This window comes from Mus caroli, chromosome 15 (assembly GCF_900094665.2).
Source record: "Mus caroli chromosome 15, CAROLI_EIJ_v1.1, whole genome shotgun sequence".
In the NCBI taxonomy this organism is placed as follows: Eukaryota; Metazoa; Chordata; class Mammalia; order Rodentia; family Muridae; genus Mus; species Mus caroli.
In genome coordinates, this window is record NC_034584.1 from 7,379,041 (window position 1) to 7,396,517 (window position 17,477).

The following is a 17,477-nucleotide window of genomic DNA, read 5'->3' on the forward strand; positions in this document are numbered from 1 at the left end:
CATACTTGACTAATGTTCACAAATCAACTTTAATATGTCACAGTGTTATAGAAGGTGCTAGTTGGTTTTTGCCTAGCTTTCCCCATCCCAGAATCTATAAAGAAAAAGGATTAAATTTGCCACCAAAACACCATTATGGAACGTGCCATAAGTTGACATAGATAGTAACACACACACACACACACACACACACACACACGCACGCACACACACAAAGTGAATGTATATTCTAATGAGAATGCAAATTCTAAAGGATGTGGCAGAAGTTGGTAAGCATCTCCTTATTGGAAGATATGGTGCTGGGCAGCCATTAAAATTTCTGCCTTCTCTGACTTCTCAATAGAGGATAGTAGGGGAAAAGTAAGTGTGGGCGTAGTGTGGAACAGGTTTCAACATCCACAGATTGCAAAGGACCAGCTTCTTTTCTGTGTATATTTATGGCTTTATTATTGTTTTGCAGTTGGGGTTGGGGGTGGGAGTCAAACCCAGCACCTTAAGCATGGACACTTGATGAGTAACCTAAACTTATGGCTTTTATTTGTTAAGCATAGTAATAAAACACATCATTTGACTTGTTTCCTGAATATTTTCCTATCTTGACCCAACAGAGTACTCTCAATTGGTATCTAGATCCACCTGTGAATATAATTTGGGGGCTGGAGAAACGGTTCTGCGGTTAAGAACACTGGCTGTTTCCCAGAGGACTGACTTTTGCTGCCCAGCGTTCACGTGGCACCTTACAGCCATCTTGTCCTCAGATACAACACCCTCTTCTGGCCTCTGCAGGCACCAGGCATGCCTACACTGCACAGACACACATGCAGGCAAAACACTCGTACCAATTACAAAATAAAATTAAAAAATTTAAAGCTTCTTACTTATTTAATCTTTTTGCTTTAGGAGGTTTTTTGTTTGCTTCTATATATTTTGTTATTGTTGTTGTCGTTGTTGTTGTTGCTATTGATTTGGAACAGGGTCTCACGTAGCCCAGGCTAGCTTTGAAATTGCTGTATAGCCAAGGATGACCTGGAATTCCTGACGGCTCTTCTCCCACCCCCCAAGGGCTGGGCTAACAGTTGTGTGCCATATGCCAAAAATTCCAGGCTTTATTATAAGTAATGCACCATGAATATCCCTCGTTTTAAAAATATCTGAACACAATTGCCTATGCATAATTCATATTTTTGTTCCCCTGATTAGCTTTTAGAAGAGAGTTTTGGCCAGAGGAAAGATCTGCAGTGTTGAGGTCTCCTATCACACAGTCTGCTTTGCGGGGGGCTTCTGGATAACTCAGTACTCTGAGAGGATTTGTAAAACATTATGCTGGCTAAGACTTGTGATTCATGTGAACACGATCCTGTATGTAAGCTTAAGCCACTCAAGCCACATCTGTACCACTGTTTTTTTGTTTTTTCAGAAAAATAGAAAGGAAGCAACCCTGATAAAATGTTAATGTCTCCATGTGGAAGTCAGCCATACCTTTCCATGAGATTTTCCTTTCCAGTTTATCAAAATGCAAAGGAAACAATGGGACAGAACAAGGCTGGAGCAAGGGTAGGCACTTGAGACAGCATCAGACAAGCAGAGAGCATTAGGGACCATGTGGAAGTTGTCTGCCTCTACCAGGAGGCTGCTCATTCTGAGAGAGCACAGAGACCCCTTTCCCTGAAGTGTCTTAAAACTCAGTAGCTGGTTAAAAGTGTTTTGGCTACAACTATGTAGCATTTCGCCTTTGCTTTATTATTTGCCTCACTTGTTAAGAATGGGTATGGGAGATTTCTAGCATTCACGTCTGGCTCTATTCAGTTTCCTAGAGCTGCATCTGGCTACATAATACGCAAGCTCCCCCCATTACTGAGGAAAAATGAACTGTAAATGCGGATGGAATATTTGTGATTATTTTGTTGCATTTTAAAGTCTGGAAAAAGTTTCTAACTCAAAATTGTAACTGTCCATAAAACTGACAGCTGACAAACAAAACTGACTTCTAGAGCTCTCCCATTTAACCTGAGATGAATAATTCTGATATCCCAGACTCTTCTAAATGCTGGGATTATCCGCGTGCACAACACGGGCATTTTAAGCGGTGCTGGCCTCCGCACACGGATTTAGCCACTGATCTACACCCCTGGCCCTAAGGGCATCTAGGAGAGGTTTCAAACAGTTGCAGGATGACAACTAGTTCTCAGGGCGGCGAGGGAGACACCCAGTGGTTGCCTTCTTACATTGATCTAAGGAGTTGAGTACCTTTAATCACTTACTGGGGGATGAGGGTAGCGATTCAGGTGGCTCGATGAAAGTGTCCGAAGAGGACTCGCACAACATGGGGTCAAGGATACAACTCATGACCTAGACCAGTTGAGCAGCTAAACCAACTGACCCAACGCCTAGGGTGGGCAGGAAGTGCGCAAGCGCGCAGCCTTCCCGGACGGGGCGGGGCAGATAAACTGTGGAGGCGCCGAGCCGCTCGGCTCTCACTCTAGGGCTGGCCATGGTGCTGCGTGGCGTCAGGGTTGTGGAGCTGGCAGGCCTGGCCCCGGGGCCGTTCTGCGGGATGGTCCTGGCGGACTTCGGCGCTGATGTGGTGCGCGTGAACCGGCTGGGCTCCGCGGGCGAGAATTTTCTGGCCCGAGGCAAGCGCTCGCTAGCGCTGGACCTGAAGCGCTCTCAGGGAGTCGCCGTGTTGCGGCGCATGTGCGCACGCGCGGACGTGTTGCTGGAGCCCTTCCGCTGCGGTGAGCCCTGCGGCGCTGCGAGATGACATTCCCTCCTGCCCGGTTACTCCTAGCTTCTCCGACTCCTTCTTAAGACTTTTAATTTGCTTGATTTTTCCCCCCTAAGCTCTCTTTCAGATTTGCCTTTATTATTTGGAGGTATTGAACCGTACGAGAATCTAGTGCAAGAGATAGATTGAAATTTTTCACATAGGAATAGAGTCATTGACCCTTTGATATGTGATATGCCCATGCTCTAAAGCCATTAACAGACCATGGTTAACCTTTCTCTAATTGCTGGTATTTCCAAGTTCCAGCTTCAAGATCACCTCATTTACTTTGGGCCATATGAAAACATTGTTTTAGTGCTCTGTAGACAAACGACCAATTTGTTAACAGTATCAGTGTTTGAGCACATACACCTCCATCCGACTGTACATTGGTATTTGCAACTGTCGCAAACCCTGAACCAAATCTGAAGGCATTCCTTCCGTATTAGCTCAGAGTATCCATTCCAACCCGCCCCTTACTAATATTGCCTGGTAGATACCGGGACACCAGTAAATTTGACAGTAAGTGGGATGGGAATGGGTCATCAGGCATATTTCTATTTAACTCTTTTAGTTCTCACAAGCATATCTGAGGACAGTACTGGAAACGTTTAGGATGATGTCACAATGTAAACATGCCCCAATTGAAGATGAGGCTGGGTCAGTGCGATTAGTAGTTCTCCAGTTGACTCTTAATTCTGACAACTTTCACCAAAATCACAACAAACACTGTCAGTATCACTTGCAAGCGTGTGTTTTTTGGTTTGCCCCGTAAAAGGAATTATTCCCATCTTTGATTCGTGCTCTCTTTAAAAACAAAACTGATAGGTTAAGGTTATTTATCTGCTTGTGAAACGAGCCAGTTCAAGCCAGATTAGATTATATTAAAGGCAGGTTTATTGGGAAGCTCTTCTCTAGCAGTTCACTGGCCCCAAGGACCAGGATAGGGAAGAGAGAGAAAGAAAGGTCACAGGAGTGGGGGGTGGGGGGAGAAAGAGGAGGAAATGGAGGAGGAGGAGGGAGAAAGGGAGAAAAGGGGGAAGAGGAGGAATGGGGAGCTTAAAATGTCTGGATTGTATAGGGAAGAGCCTCTTAGGGAAGGGCAGCCCAGGTCTGGGATGGAAAGTTCAGGGTTGGGTGCTGGAGCATATGCCAGGAAGGAACTGAGGGCTGCGAGGAGGACCTGGAGCCAGGTCTGTTTTGATATGTGATATATGCACCTCAGTCCTTGTTCCAGGACCAAACAAAAACAACAACCACAAAACACCACAAAACAATTGATTGCTTTCCTCTAAAGGTGTCATGGAGAAACTCCAGCTTGGGCCAGAGACTCTACTGCAGGACAATCCAAAGCTCATCTATGCCCGGCTGAGCGGATTTGGCCAGTCGGGAATTTTCTCCAAAGTAGCTGGCCATGACATCAACTATTTGGCTTTATCAGGTATGTTGGAAAGGCTTTTCTAAAATACTTTGAACTGGCTCCAAAATCAGGAAGTACAGTTACTGTACAAGGGTTTTTAAAACATTTAATTATTTTTCATTATGTGTGGGTATATGGTTATACGCATGTAAGTGTGTATGCTGGTAAGAGTGTCCTGGATCACCTGGAGCAGGACCATGGTAGGTTGCAAACCCTTCTAGGTGGGTGCTGGGAATCGAACTTGGGTCCTCTGGAAGAACAGTACATACCCTGAACCACTGAGCTATCTTTCTGGCCCCAGCCTTGATTAACACGGATTTTAAAATGTGAAGATGTTAATGCATCTGGCAGAGAGAACATGGTTGTTAAAACGGGTTGATTTGAGCTCCTAGAACTGCTGTCCTTAAGCTCTGTCCCCACCCTAACTCATTTGAGGGCTAATAATCAGTAGTAGCACTGGTTTTCTACAGTTGGGAAGTCAGTTTTAAGGAAACCCCGACTAGGAGTGAGAGACAAGGTAATATGATGGCTGGTCACTGTACTTAGTGGAAAAGTTGATCCAGTTTGATTCTGACATTCCTTCACCAAGAATCACTGGGAGCCATCATTCCAGACATCTGTGAACCCGGCTCAAAGCCCATGGTTTTCAGGTCTCGCTATCACTTTGTTAGAATCTGCATCCGTGAGGACGGGTTTTCAAATAGCCTGGCTCTATTGTGCATAAGAACTGTGTGTTACTGATGAAAGCAAATCTACTCTCTGTAAGAAGATATTGAAAGGTTGACTATAAACCTTCCTGACTGTCCGAAGAATACAATGGGTTTTCCACATATTTTCAAAACTTAATTCCTGTTCCTTTTTGGGTATGATTATATTCTTATATCTCTTTTTAATAAAATTCAAAATGAATTATACTGTTTTAGAGCCAGGAAAAAAAAATGGGTAGTAATATGTCTTCTTTAAAACGTAGTAAGTGAAGACTTTAATAAAATATTGAAAATGTCGGTTGGGATGATTTTTTTAAATCTTTTTGTTTGTTTGTTTGCTTGCTTGCTTTTATGTAAGTGGGCCCTTTGTAAGTGGACTCAGTGGGTTCATAGTTTGAAGAGCATTGTGCACTGTTTTCACTTAGGGCAGTGACTTAGCTGTCCCGCTAAGGTATTCTTGTGTTCACTTAAAAGGGGCGTTCAATTTGTTGTCCATGGTGCAGGCGTTCTGTCAAAGATTGGCAGAAGTGGTGAGAACCCCTACCCACCGCTGAATCTCCTGGCTGACTTTGGTGGTGGTGGCCTCATGTGCACACTGGGCATTGTGCTGGCTCTCTTTGAACGCACACGCTCTGGCCGAGGGCAGGTCATCGATTCAAGCATGGTGAGTATCAGTTGGGGGCAGGGCGGGATGCTAGGCTTGCCATTTGTGCCTCAGTATCACGCGTGACTGCCTCAAATCTTTCTGAGTGAGAGAGACTGGGTCTTTCTGGGTAGGCCTGGCTGTCCTGGACCTCAGGAAGCCCCACCTCCCTCTGCTTCCTGAACGTAGGGATTAAAGATAAATGCCAACATGTCTGGCAAGAGGTCCTTTGCTTTAAAATAGCCTCACCCTTTTATATGCATCAGAACGCCATATTGAAGCCACCTATGGGGTGCTTTAAACCTTATTTATTTAGTGTGAGTGTGTAAGAATGTATCTGGAGGTCAGAGGACAAGGTCGGAGAGTCAGTGTCCTCCTTTACCTATGGCTTCTGGGGAACTCGGGTTGTCAATCATGGCAGCAGGCATCTCTGGTAAGCCATCTCTAGCAGCATGCTCTAAACTTGTAACAACTCGCCTGATTCCTGTGTTGTATTTCAATGTTTTTCTCCAAGTTATCTTTTATGATTAAACTAGAGCTACCAAGTAATGATCCTTCAAAACTGAGTTTCAGCAGTGGTTTGTAGCCAGTGGAGCAGGTTCTTAGAGATGCTAAGGAAGGTGGGCCTTCCTGTCCCGACCTCTTGCTGCCTTTCTTAGGAGATGCTTCAGTTTCACGTTTCTCTGTGTGAACACTCATTTCCTCCAGCTGAGTCCTTTCTCTGTGTGATCTCTATCTTCAGCCTGGGTGAATATATAGTTTCCTCAGCTTCTGGCACGGGTATGATTCAAGGTTCCCATTGGATGCATGAAACTGAAGATAACTCTAAACTTAATATTACTTCATTTTACCCAGACATACCTACATGCACAATGGATAAATTAGACACAGTAAGAGATTAACAATACTAAAAACAGAGCAGTATAAAATATGCACTAATAAAGTTTACTTACAGACTTCCCTAGTTAATATTTTCAGATGGCTGTTAATCTAAACTGTAGCTATTGGAAGTGAAAGGGCATGTAAAAAGAGAGAGCTGTACATTGTTCTGAAGCAGGGACAGTTCCCTGAGGTCTCACAGATCCTGGTAAGGGTAAAGTCCAGGGCTACCTCATGCAGGCATGCTGAGAGATCTTTGGAAGGCGAACAGAAAATGGATTTGAGGGAGGCGAGAGACTAGAACCAGAGAGAACAGTTAACTGGGGGTTTACTGAACAAATGAGGGAGGGTGCATGCTAAAGCAGTTAATGTCAGAGTCAGACTGGATTAAAGAATGCTGGGTGCAAAATTGCTGCAGAGGGTTGCTGATGCTGTAGCAGTGGGGAAAAAAGGAAGAAGTGAGGACAGAGGCAGATTTTTAGCTTGTAAGCTAAGGGGTGGTATCACCAGCTCCCAGGGGCAGGCTGATGAGGGAAGAGACTGCCAGCTGTGTGCAATTGACAGCTCCCTTCTTTCCTCCTTCCTCTGCACTTTACCAGCTCTGTCATCTCTGGGGTTACTCTACAACCTCGGATTTGTAACATGAATAATAGGCCAGTGTGTCGGAATTGTTAGGGAATGTAATTAGTCTGTCACTGTGTAGTGAGTGTGCTCTGACTTCACTCTGTGAGGGTCTATGATTGGGGGTTTCTTTTCCCAGAGTAAAAGGAAGTTAGTTTTGTTCACCTCAAGTTTGAAGTAGCTTTTCCTTATCCTGGGGGAATAAGTAAGTAGGGGCCAGGTGACAGCTCTTGCAGTCATTTGGGAATAAGCTGGGAGCCAGGGGAGAGTCTGTGGTTCCCTGGAGAAGAGACAGACTGCTAACGTGTGGCACTGAGTAGGAAAAGAACAGCTTGTGGGAAGATCAGTAAGCCTGGAACAAGAAGAGAGGGTCACCATGGAAACCAAGGTAACAAAGTGTAAATAGACACTTTTTTGGTTTGTTTGTTTTTGGTTTTTTGTTTTGGTTTGTTTTTCCAGACAGGGTTTCTCTGTATAGCCCTGGCTGTCCTGAAACTCACTCTGTAGACCAGGCTGGCCTTGAACTCAGAAATCCGCCTGCCTCTGCCTCCCAAGTGCTGGGATTAAAGGCGTGAGCCACCACTGCCTGGCTCAAGAGACACTTCTAATGGCCAGAGGGTCAGAGGCCTGTGGGCACCTCAGGATTGAGAATGTAAATTGTTGTGGGTCACAGGGTCACTGTGCAAAGTCCTTCTCAAACTGGATTTGCTCACCTTGAGCCTTGGTTGGCTGTTTGCTTCTCACAGATGATGCTCAGCCCTGTGCTGTGTCTGTTTCTTGTGATCCTGTCATGGAGCACAAGGCACCCCGCCCCTTTGGTTCCTCTCTGTAGTGTGCTTTGGGAGGTGGGGTGTGGTGTGGGGTTTGCTATTTCACTCTGGATCCTGGCCATGACTGCACCACCTCAGCGTGAGAAAGCAGCAGCAACAAGTTCACACTGTGCCACTAAGTGCAGGGCCCCGTGGCTCCCATGTGCCTACCTTCCTGTGAGCCACACAGCCTAAAGGAGATGGGCTCTTCCCATCAGCTATTGAAAATCTGTAGGCTCCAGAGGTGAACAGTTCTCTAACAGTGCCATCGCACAATTTGATCCAAAGCCAAGCCTTTAAATACCTTCCCCCCACTATCCCCGTGTGGGCAGGGTGTGCCATCCGAAAGGGACCAACTAAGAACCCTTGTGGAGTTGGGAGTTGTAAGGAATCACCGCTTACTAAATGTAATTGAGTCTTCATAGTTAAATGTAAATAGAAGATGGTTTCACTTTTCATCAGAACATATCTAGTTAGGTTTGCCTAATTGGTAGACAACAGTGAGCTCTGAGTGTGTGTGCAAGTCTAACCTTTCATTAAGGAGCTCATACTTGTATTAGGGGACTACCATTGTTGGCTAAGGACTCAGGTCAATGGGGTCACTAAGCCTCATTTGTCACTTCCTAGCCCTGTGAGCTCTTGCAGACACTGACTTAGGCAAGGCAGATATCTTTCTGACAGACCAGTAGCTTCTTGCTACTTAGCAACAGAACCTATGGTCCTGGCAGGCCAGAAATGAGATGGAGCCTGTTTTCTTCAGTGCTGCCCCCTAAAAACTATGGGGTTATGGTAACTGCAGAAATGTCCGTTGTGTTGTATCTGCTCTCTGTAGAGAGTACCCCTGACCTCTTGTGAGTTCCATGCAGGCTGTTGGCCCACATGATGGCCAAGTTGGGAAGTTGAGACTGTTCTTATCTGAGTAGCTTGCATAACACATGGGTAAAAGAGTAAGGGAGATGCCTGCCAGGGTCGTCACTGCTGGGCCTCCAGATGAGGTGACAATTGATTGCACTGGGTCTCTTTTCCTGTGGCCTTCTGTGATGCTGTGTGTCTCATTTAGACTGACTCTCAGCAGAAACAGTTTGTTATGAGGTTGGTCCAGTATGGAATCTAAAACCTTTCCCCACTCTCTGGCCTGAATGTGCTACCCAGCTTCTCAGTGTTGTGAGATAGCACTGCCTGGGATCCCAGCCCTGGGCTGGGGGGGGGGGGACAGACACAGGAGATCCCTGGGTTTCCTGGCGAGCTGGGCAGGGTTGCAGAGATCCAGGTTCAGTAGGAGACTCTGTCAGAAAGCAATTGAGAAAGACATCTGACATTGACCTCTGATCTCTGAGAGAATAATTGAGTGAGCACCCATGTACCTTTACCTGACTTCAGCATCATCAACATGTCAGCATTTGAAAGATAGATGTAGTTCCTTTCAGTCTTAAAATATCTCACGAACTGAAGAGTGTACCCATGGTGTTCTCCCATAAGCCTCTCTACCTCAAATTGCAGAAATGTCAAAGTGACTGTGTGCTTAGATGTAATTATCCTGGACTGTAAAGTAAGTTATATAAAGATTAGCCAGCTCTCCCCCAGCGATGCCTCCTTGAGCACTGCATCTGTAACGTGTCCTGCTTCTTCGCAGGTGGAAGGAACTGCATACTTAAGTTCTTTCCTGTGGAAAACCCAGCCCATGGGTCTGTGGGAACAGCCTCGAGGACAAAACATGTTAGATGGCGGTGCGCCTTTCTACACAACCTACAAGACGGCAGATGGGGAGTTCATGGCTGTAGGTGCCATAGAACCCCAGTTCTATGCACAGCTGCTTAAAGGTAAGTAGCTAGCTCTGAGTCTCCTGTCTGCTTCACTGTAAGCTCTTTAATCTTGATCTTGAGACCTTTTGAATCCCATGATGTCGTCTTCTTAATACACATCTGTCTTTCCAGCTAATGTAGCAATAGCTATCAGCATTTCATCTGTCTCTTAAATTGACAATTTTACTACTCTATAAAATAACTCAGGACTTGAACACATTAACAACCCACTTGGTGGGAAAGCCAGAGCTTCGGCTGCAAGCGACATGGATGGACGTTTATCCTGTCTTGTGTGCCCAGACCTTCCTTAGTTTTCTAAAAGCAATTTGTCGGTTCTCCTGGCTCTTGTTCCCTCATGGGCATCCCTTATGGTAGTATGGTGTGGAACAAAGTCACCCAAGTGCAGTGAGATTTTGGTGAGTAAGACTCAGTTACACAATGTCACTGCCCCTTGGTCCCTTGGAAATTTACCTGTCTTGAGAATCCTTGTCTTCATGGCACACTGCTATACATTAGAGGGGATTTTGGGATTGCATCTTTCCCTGTGACATAGTTGGATTGGAATTATTTTGTTATGTGAAATGTTTCAGATTAAAGTTTGCACTACAGTTAATTATGCGGCTTTAGATATACTCCAAAGTAAAGCTGACCATGGTAGGCACAGCTTGTAATCCAGGAACAACTCAGGAAGTAGAGACAGAGGACAGAGGGATCTTCATGGGAAAGCATAAAAAACTCCAGGCTAGACTTGACTACATAGGTAAATGGATGTGGAGGCCAGAGGGTAATTTTCAGCATCTTTTTCTAATTTGCTCTCCACCTTGTTTTGTAGGTCTTTTTTTTTATTATCATTTAACAATTATTTTACTGTTTGAAAATTTTTATAGAGTATATTTTGATCATATTTTTTCCTCTCTCCAGTCCTCCCAGTTTCTCCCTTTCCAACCAACTTTATGTTCTTTTTGTCTAAAAACCAAATACAACTAAACAAAACCAAAACCAAAACCAACAACAAAAAAAAAACCCAAAACCCTGCCCCAAACAATGCCCAACATAAATTTGTATACTCACGTGCATGCAGGTGTAGACACACACACACACACACACACACACACACAGAGAGAGACAGAGTCCATTTTGTGTTGGACAGCTCTGCGTTGTTCCTGGGCACGCATGGGTGGGGCCGGCGCTGGAGAGTACTTGATGCTCTCTGTGACACTCCCTTTCCCCTTGCCAGCAGGCATCAGTTACAAATTCCTTCCTGGTGAAGGCTATGGTTTGTATTTACTCCCCGTTCCCAGAGCTGGAATTTTGTCTGTGCATGCTGTTACAGTCTCTATGGGGTCACATGTTCCTGTTGTGTCTGGAAGATCTGTTTCCCTGGGCTCATCTGTCAGCTCTGGCTTTTAAAGTCTTTGTGCATGGATCCCTGAGACTTGAGGGGAGGAATTTGATAAAGATACCCCATTTAGGGAGGAGTGCTCTGAGACGGGGGAGCACTGTCTGCACATCGTTCTGTTGTGGATCCCAGTTGATTTTCATCTAGATCCCAGTTGATTTTCATCTACTGCAAGAAGGCAGCTCTCTCTCTCTGACAATTGACTGATGGACCCCACAGTCCCACAGACTGAGTTTCCCACAGGCGAGAACTTAAATGTGCCATTCCTAACAGCTTTGAAGAACGGGACACTTTAGGGATGCAGGTGCTTTAGAAGTGGGATTAATAGCTATTTGGTGATTTTTTTTCCCCAATTATGTGAGAAGCTGATATAATACATCTACCTTCCAACTTTAAAGTTTCATTGTTTGGTAATTTTTCAAATGCAATGTTCTGCTACAAGTTATTTGTATATACTTTTGCCATGATTGCTTTTACAAACATTTTATAATTGCATATGTTAACTTTACCAACTCAAATATATTTGATTAAACTATGGAACAGGATTGTGTAGCTCAAGTATGATTCATCTCTGCTCAAATTGAAATTATATTTAAAGACTTTCTTCAAATACTTTCATCACTAAGAGAAACCGTGTGCCTATTAAGCCTTTATTCCCTTTTGTTTTCTATTCAATAGCATGGTATCGGTTCTAACAATTAAAAGAAGTGCATTTAGAGCTGGGAAACTATAACAGCCTCCAAATAAAAGACAATTCAACAGTGAACTGCAGTTGTTTCAGTAAAGAGCACTGCTCATTTTTTTCAGCCACTCAGGAGTGAGTATTCTATGCTACATTGTTCCTTTACCAGACACAGTACCTTAGAACACAACTAGGATGGTGCATCCATAGAATACTCACTATTTCAATACAGAAATAAAAATAAAACTTAGCGGGGTGGAGAGATGGCTCAGTGGGTAAGAGCACTGGCTGCTCTTCTAGAGAGTTCAATTCCCAGCAACCACATGGTGGCTCACAATCATCTGTAATGGGATCTGATGCTGCCCTCTTCTGGTGTGTCTGAAGACAGCTACAATGTACCCATATAGATAAAAATAAATAAATGAATCTTGGAAAAAAAAAAAAGATGTACTTCAAAATTCTGACTTAGCAGTGGTAGACAAAGGGCTCATGGTTGGTGCAGTCTGTGTTGGTTACAGAGCCCTGGGGACAGAGGGACACATCATGTCAGACTTCACATCATACAACAGCCACGTGTATATATATTGTTTACAGAAAATGTGTTTATAAATTTTAGCTGTTTCTTGTCAACGTTCACATTTCAAAGTAAAGGTACTTTCCTTGAAAGAATTTGAACTCTTAAACACAGCTTCTTTTGAGATATGGTAACTTCACTGAAAGTTATCTTAGTACATTTCCTCTTATCCTTTGGTAAACATTGCACAGAAATTGGTACAAGTAACTCCCAGTTATTCAGTGTCAGCCCAGTTATTTCTTCTGGAGGCTGAGTTGATAACAGTTTTCACATTCACCCTTGCTGATTTTTGACTAATATCTAAGAACAGAGTGAGTTAGGATTTAACTCTTACTGGTTTTTGTTTTGTTTTGTTTTGTTTTGTTTTGCATAGGGATCCCCTGTTTTCTCAGTATCATTGATTGAAAAACAGTTCTTCCTGTGTAGAATAATACTTGTATTCTTCTCGATGTCAGTTGACCATACATGGAAGGGTTTATCTTGGGACTTTTTCTCTTTTGCCAGTTCAAGTGATTGCTTGGAGGTCCTCCCACATGGAGGAGAGTGCTCCACTACTGAGCTGTGGAGCCAGCCTTACTTTTGAACTTGTAGTTCTGATGGATCTGTCTTTATGTTGCTGTGCCTTGACTATTGTAGTTATGTTTGAAATTGAGATGTGTGTTTGTGTTCTTCTTCAGCATTGTCTTGGCTGTTGTGATTTCCTTGAATTTCTGTGTAAAGTTTAGGATCACTTTATTAATGTCAAAAAATAAGGTATCTGATTATTTTATTGTATTTGTATGTTGATTGTGTGTGTGTGTGTGTGTTTATGTGTTTATGTGTGTGTGTGTGCAGTAGCATGGGCATGGGCACACCGGACTACTTGTGAGGAGTTCAGAGGACAACACTGGGGGCCAGTTCTTGCTTTCCACCTTGCTTGAGACAAGGTCTCTCTTGTTCTTCGCTGCTGCATATTCCAGGCTGGCTGGCCCATGAGCTCCTAGGGATTCTCTGGTCTCTGTCTCCTGTCTTACTGTAAGAACCCTGGGGTTACAGATTCATACCGCACCCCTGGCTTTCTGTGGGTTCTATGGATTTGAAATCTGGCCTTTCTGCTTTAGTGGTAACTCTTTATGCACTGAGCCATCTCCCTTACTCATAGCTGAGATTTGGACATGGGTTCTTTTGAGTGTACAGCTGATCTGGGGAATAGTACCGTCCTAGCAATCCTAAGTGTTCCAGTCCATCGGTGTGGGCAGGCTGCCTTCCTTCCTTCCTTCCTTCCTTCCTTCCTTCCTTCCTTCCTTCCTTCCTTCCTTCCTTCCTTTTCAGCCGTAATCTTGGTGATGCTCTGTGATGGGAATTCCTTCTCTGATGAGTAGTTTCTTACATGTGTGGATTAAGGTTTTTCATTGAGTTTTGGGACTTTTTAGATAGTTCTTCAGTAATTTTCTTCTGACCTTTCTCTCCTGTCATTTTATAACTCTCTACATGCATTGTAAATTTGATAGCATCTTACATTCTGTTTATTTTTCTTCATTAATACGGCATTCTGTTCCTCGGGTTAGATAGTTGAGTTCTCTTCAGGTGTTTCTTTATAGTGATTATCTCAGCCAGCTCTTGGTGCTCCTCACTCTGTGTAATCACTGACATCTGCCCAGTCAGCTTGGTCCTCAGCTAATGCCTGGACAAAGATGGCTCACGTCTTGTTCCAGTGAGTCTCCCATCCATCTGCGAGATGCTTTATTCCTTCTCACATGTACAGACCCTCCAAGCTTTGCAGTTCAGGCCTCTTGTAGACCTCATTTAGGTGAGTGTGCACGCCTGGATGTGTGCACATATAGACTGTGGAGCCTTGGAAAGTCTGGGGAGTATGTTAGCACTCATTAGAGTCCTCTAGGAATTCCAAAAATTCTCCCCTTACAAACTTTTGATCATGGTATTCTTAAGTATTCATATTATAAATTCCTCTTTCACAAGAGAGAAAGGGGAGGGCAGGGGAGGGGAGAGATTTATACCAACCCCTGTAATGTGGCCTTTTGAATACACGATGTAGGACACTGTTATATCTAGATAAACCCACGAGCAGTTGAAAATGAGAATTTTCAATTACTCACTGAGAATGCATCTGCTAAACAGAATAGCTCAATATGTCCTGAACATTTACATTGGACTACAGTTGGAGAAATCCTCTAACCCATGGCTTTTGTTTTGTTTTGTTCAACAAGCTGTTGAAGATTTCATATAGTTTATTGAACACTGAAAAAGAGAAATAATAGTTATTTGACAAACTTTCACACCAATATGAGTCCTAAAAGTCTTCAACTAGACATTGGCTACTTCAAAAAACCTTTGAGCTCTTAATTTGCCAAGGAATTTGGAAGACCCTGGAATAATTTGCTAATTATTCCAAAAGAAAGGAATATTATTTATAGGACTACAGTCCTGTATGTCATCATCTATCCTGAGGCTTCATTCTTGACAATGGCAAGAATCATGTGTCAAATTACAAATGTTATTTTTAAAGTGTTTAGGAATGTTATATAAAGTGTAGGGTTATGTTAAATTGACTAGACAGATAATGACATCCTGAGGAAATTTCTTTTTGAAAGCCTTCTTAGGAAATAAATCAATTTCTGGGAACTAGATTACTGAAGAGAGACCCCATTTCCTGACAAGTTAGTAAGAAGCTCTTGACAGTGACAAGTTGGTTTTGAGCTGTGTCACTGCTACTGTTGGCTTCAACTTCAAACTGATTAATGTTTTTCTTGCCATTCATTTGATATAGAAGTTCTGATACAGTTTGTCATTGATTATAGCTACTCCCTGGAAGAATAGTAACATAAGACATTGCATTTCCCCCTCAGGACTTGGACTCGAGTCTGAGGAACTCCCCTCCCAGATGAGCTTAGCAGATTGGCCAGAGATGAAGAAGAAATTTGCAGATGTGTTTGCAAAGAAGACTAAGGCAGAATGGTGCCAGATCTTTGACGGGACAGATGCGTGTGTGACCCCAGTGCTGACGTTTGAGGAGGCCCTCCACCACCAGCACAACAGAGAACGGGCCTCCTTCATCACTGATGGGAAGCAGCTCCCGAGCCCCCGCCCTGCACCTCTGCTTTCCAGAACTCCTGCCGTCCCATCTGCCAAAGGGGACCCTTCTGTAGGGGAGCACACCGTAGAAGTGCTTAGAGAGTATGGATTCAGTCAGGAAGAGATCCGTCAGCTGCACTCGGATGGAATCGTTGAAAGTGATAAGCTAAAAGCCAACCTCTGACTCAGGTTCACAGCTCAAGAGAATCTGAAGGCTGCATCTCCACTGGAGAGGGATGCCCACAATTGTGTGTATGGAAATGTGGATGAACAGCAATGAAGTCATCCAAATATCCCAATCACGATACAACGAAAGGCTGGTTACAGGGTAATGATTGTGCCCTTACGCTGCTTATCAGAGCCTCTGATTGAGGAAATTTTTTGTGTGTGCACTGATAGTAACTTGTGGCAGCTTTCTGCCTTTCAGTTCACTTGGTGAAGTGTATCCATTGATTAAAACCCTTTTATAAATACAACTCTGATCATATATTAAATGAACTATTATAACTTTAATAAATAAAACTCTTGCTTTCCTCCTCAAAGTGAACAGTGGTTTTAAGTTGTAAAAGCTTTCTAGAAAGCCCTTTAAATACCATTTATATAACATTTTCTAATGCACTGAAATATTGGGGCACTACCGGGAACAAAATTCAGACCCCTTAAAAAAAGCCAAACCTTTCATCCCCTGCTTTTATTTGAACTCTGATGTTAGTGAATGGTCTTGAGGTTTTCTTTATAAAACCCTACTTCAGATCACTGTTCTGGCTGCTATGGGTGAGGAGCCGGTGGTCTGTTCTCCAGCACCTGGCAGCATCTCCAGCACCTTGCAGCATTCTCCAGCACCTTGCAGCATCTCCAGCACCTTGCATCAGTAGACTGTCCCGTCTCCAGTGCAGACCTGCTGAGCTCCCTCCATCAGGGTCTGCTTCTATACTGATTATGTCTCTGCCTGCTTATCCTCTTGAAAATCCCAAGGAAAAGGAACTTGAAGCAAGCAAGTTAGTAAGGAGGTATTCCGTAGGCAATAGGAGAACAAGCAGTACTGGGAAGACACCATACTGAGCTGCACACCAGTGACAGCCATGACGGACAGCTGGGATGAGCTCCGGGTACCAAGCAAGCTTCCCATCCTGGGAAATCTCTTTACAGCTTCAAAAGATGCTAATGGCTTTGTCAGGCTGGGCCAGGTCAGAGGTTCATGGTTTCCCCTGCCCAGTGCTGGAGTTCACATTTCCATAGAAACCTAATCCCTCATCACTTAATGGCTTCCTAACTCTTGCAGAATGTCCCTTTCTTTTAAAAATGTCAGCCGGGCGTGGTGGTGCACGCCTTTAATCCCAGCACTTGGGAGGCAGAGGCAGGCGAATTTCTGAGTTCGAGGCCAGCCTGGTCTACAAAGTGAGTTCCAGGACAGCCAGGGCTACACAGAGAAACCCTGTCTCAAAAAAACAAAACAAACAAACAAAAACAAAAAAAATGTATTCTTTGAAGTAGTTATTTGTGTATACAATGTATCTTGACCATCTCTACCCCTCATCTGGCTCCCACAACACCCAACCCTGCTTGTCTCCCACCCAATGGTTTGTTTCCATTCTGTTTGTCTTTACTTTGAATACCATTGTTTTGCTTTTATTTCTGTCATGTTACCTTTCTGGTAAAGTTTTTGATGCAAGACTAGCCTTTTCTAGCCCTGCAAAATTTTGCCATAGTGTTTTTTCCCCTCCTATAGGATAAAACACAATCTTACCAACAATAATAAATAACAATGAATCTTCTCCTGGAATCATCAATCCCATCCTCACCTCCTGTTCTGCAGCTCTCTATGTCGATCACCTGAAATGTCTGTATGTTGCAGTACCTCTTGGCTTCTATTCCTTTCATGCACTGCATCATTTTCCAGAATTAACAGTAACCCCTTTGTTTTAGCCAACTCACACTGGCTCACATGCAGCCTTCTTTGTCAAACATCCTGCCTTTTCAACCACTAGGATGGTTTTGTACAGAGAATATGAACTGTGATGTCAGAAAGGTCACGTGTTCAAATTTCACTCTCCCATATGACATCTCATTCAATACTTTGGAATGCCTGACATATTGTAAAAGTT

The 17,477-nt window shown here is 43.7% G+C and overlaps 1 protein-coding gene across 1 annotated transcript; it reads left to right on the plus strand.

The window, feature by feature from the left end:
* The first annotated feature begins 2,428 nt into the window (after positions 1–2,428).
* On the plus strand, positions 2,429–15,914 carry Amacr (alpha-methylacyl-CoA racemase). The gene is made up of 5 exons (XM_021183700.2): positions 2,429–2,735; positions 4,062–4,205; positions 5,395–5,555; positions 9,477–9,663; positions 15,147–15,914. Exons 1-5 carry the CDS (start codon positions 2,492–2,494, stop codon positions 15,554–15,556), a joined length of 1,146 nt encoding a protein of 381 aa, XP_021039359.1. The 5' UTR covers positions 2,429–2,491; the 3' UTR covers positions 15,557–15,914.
* Positions 15,915–17,477: the final 1,563 nt, after the last annotated feature.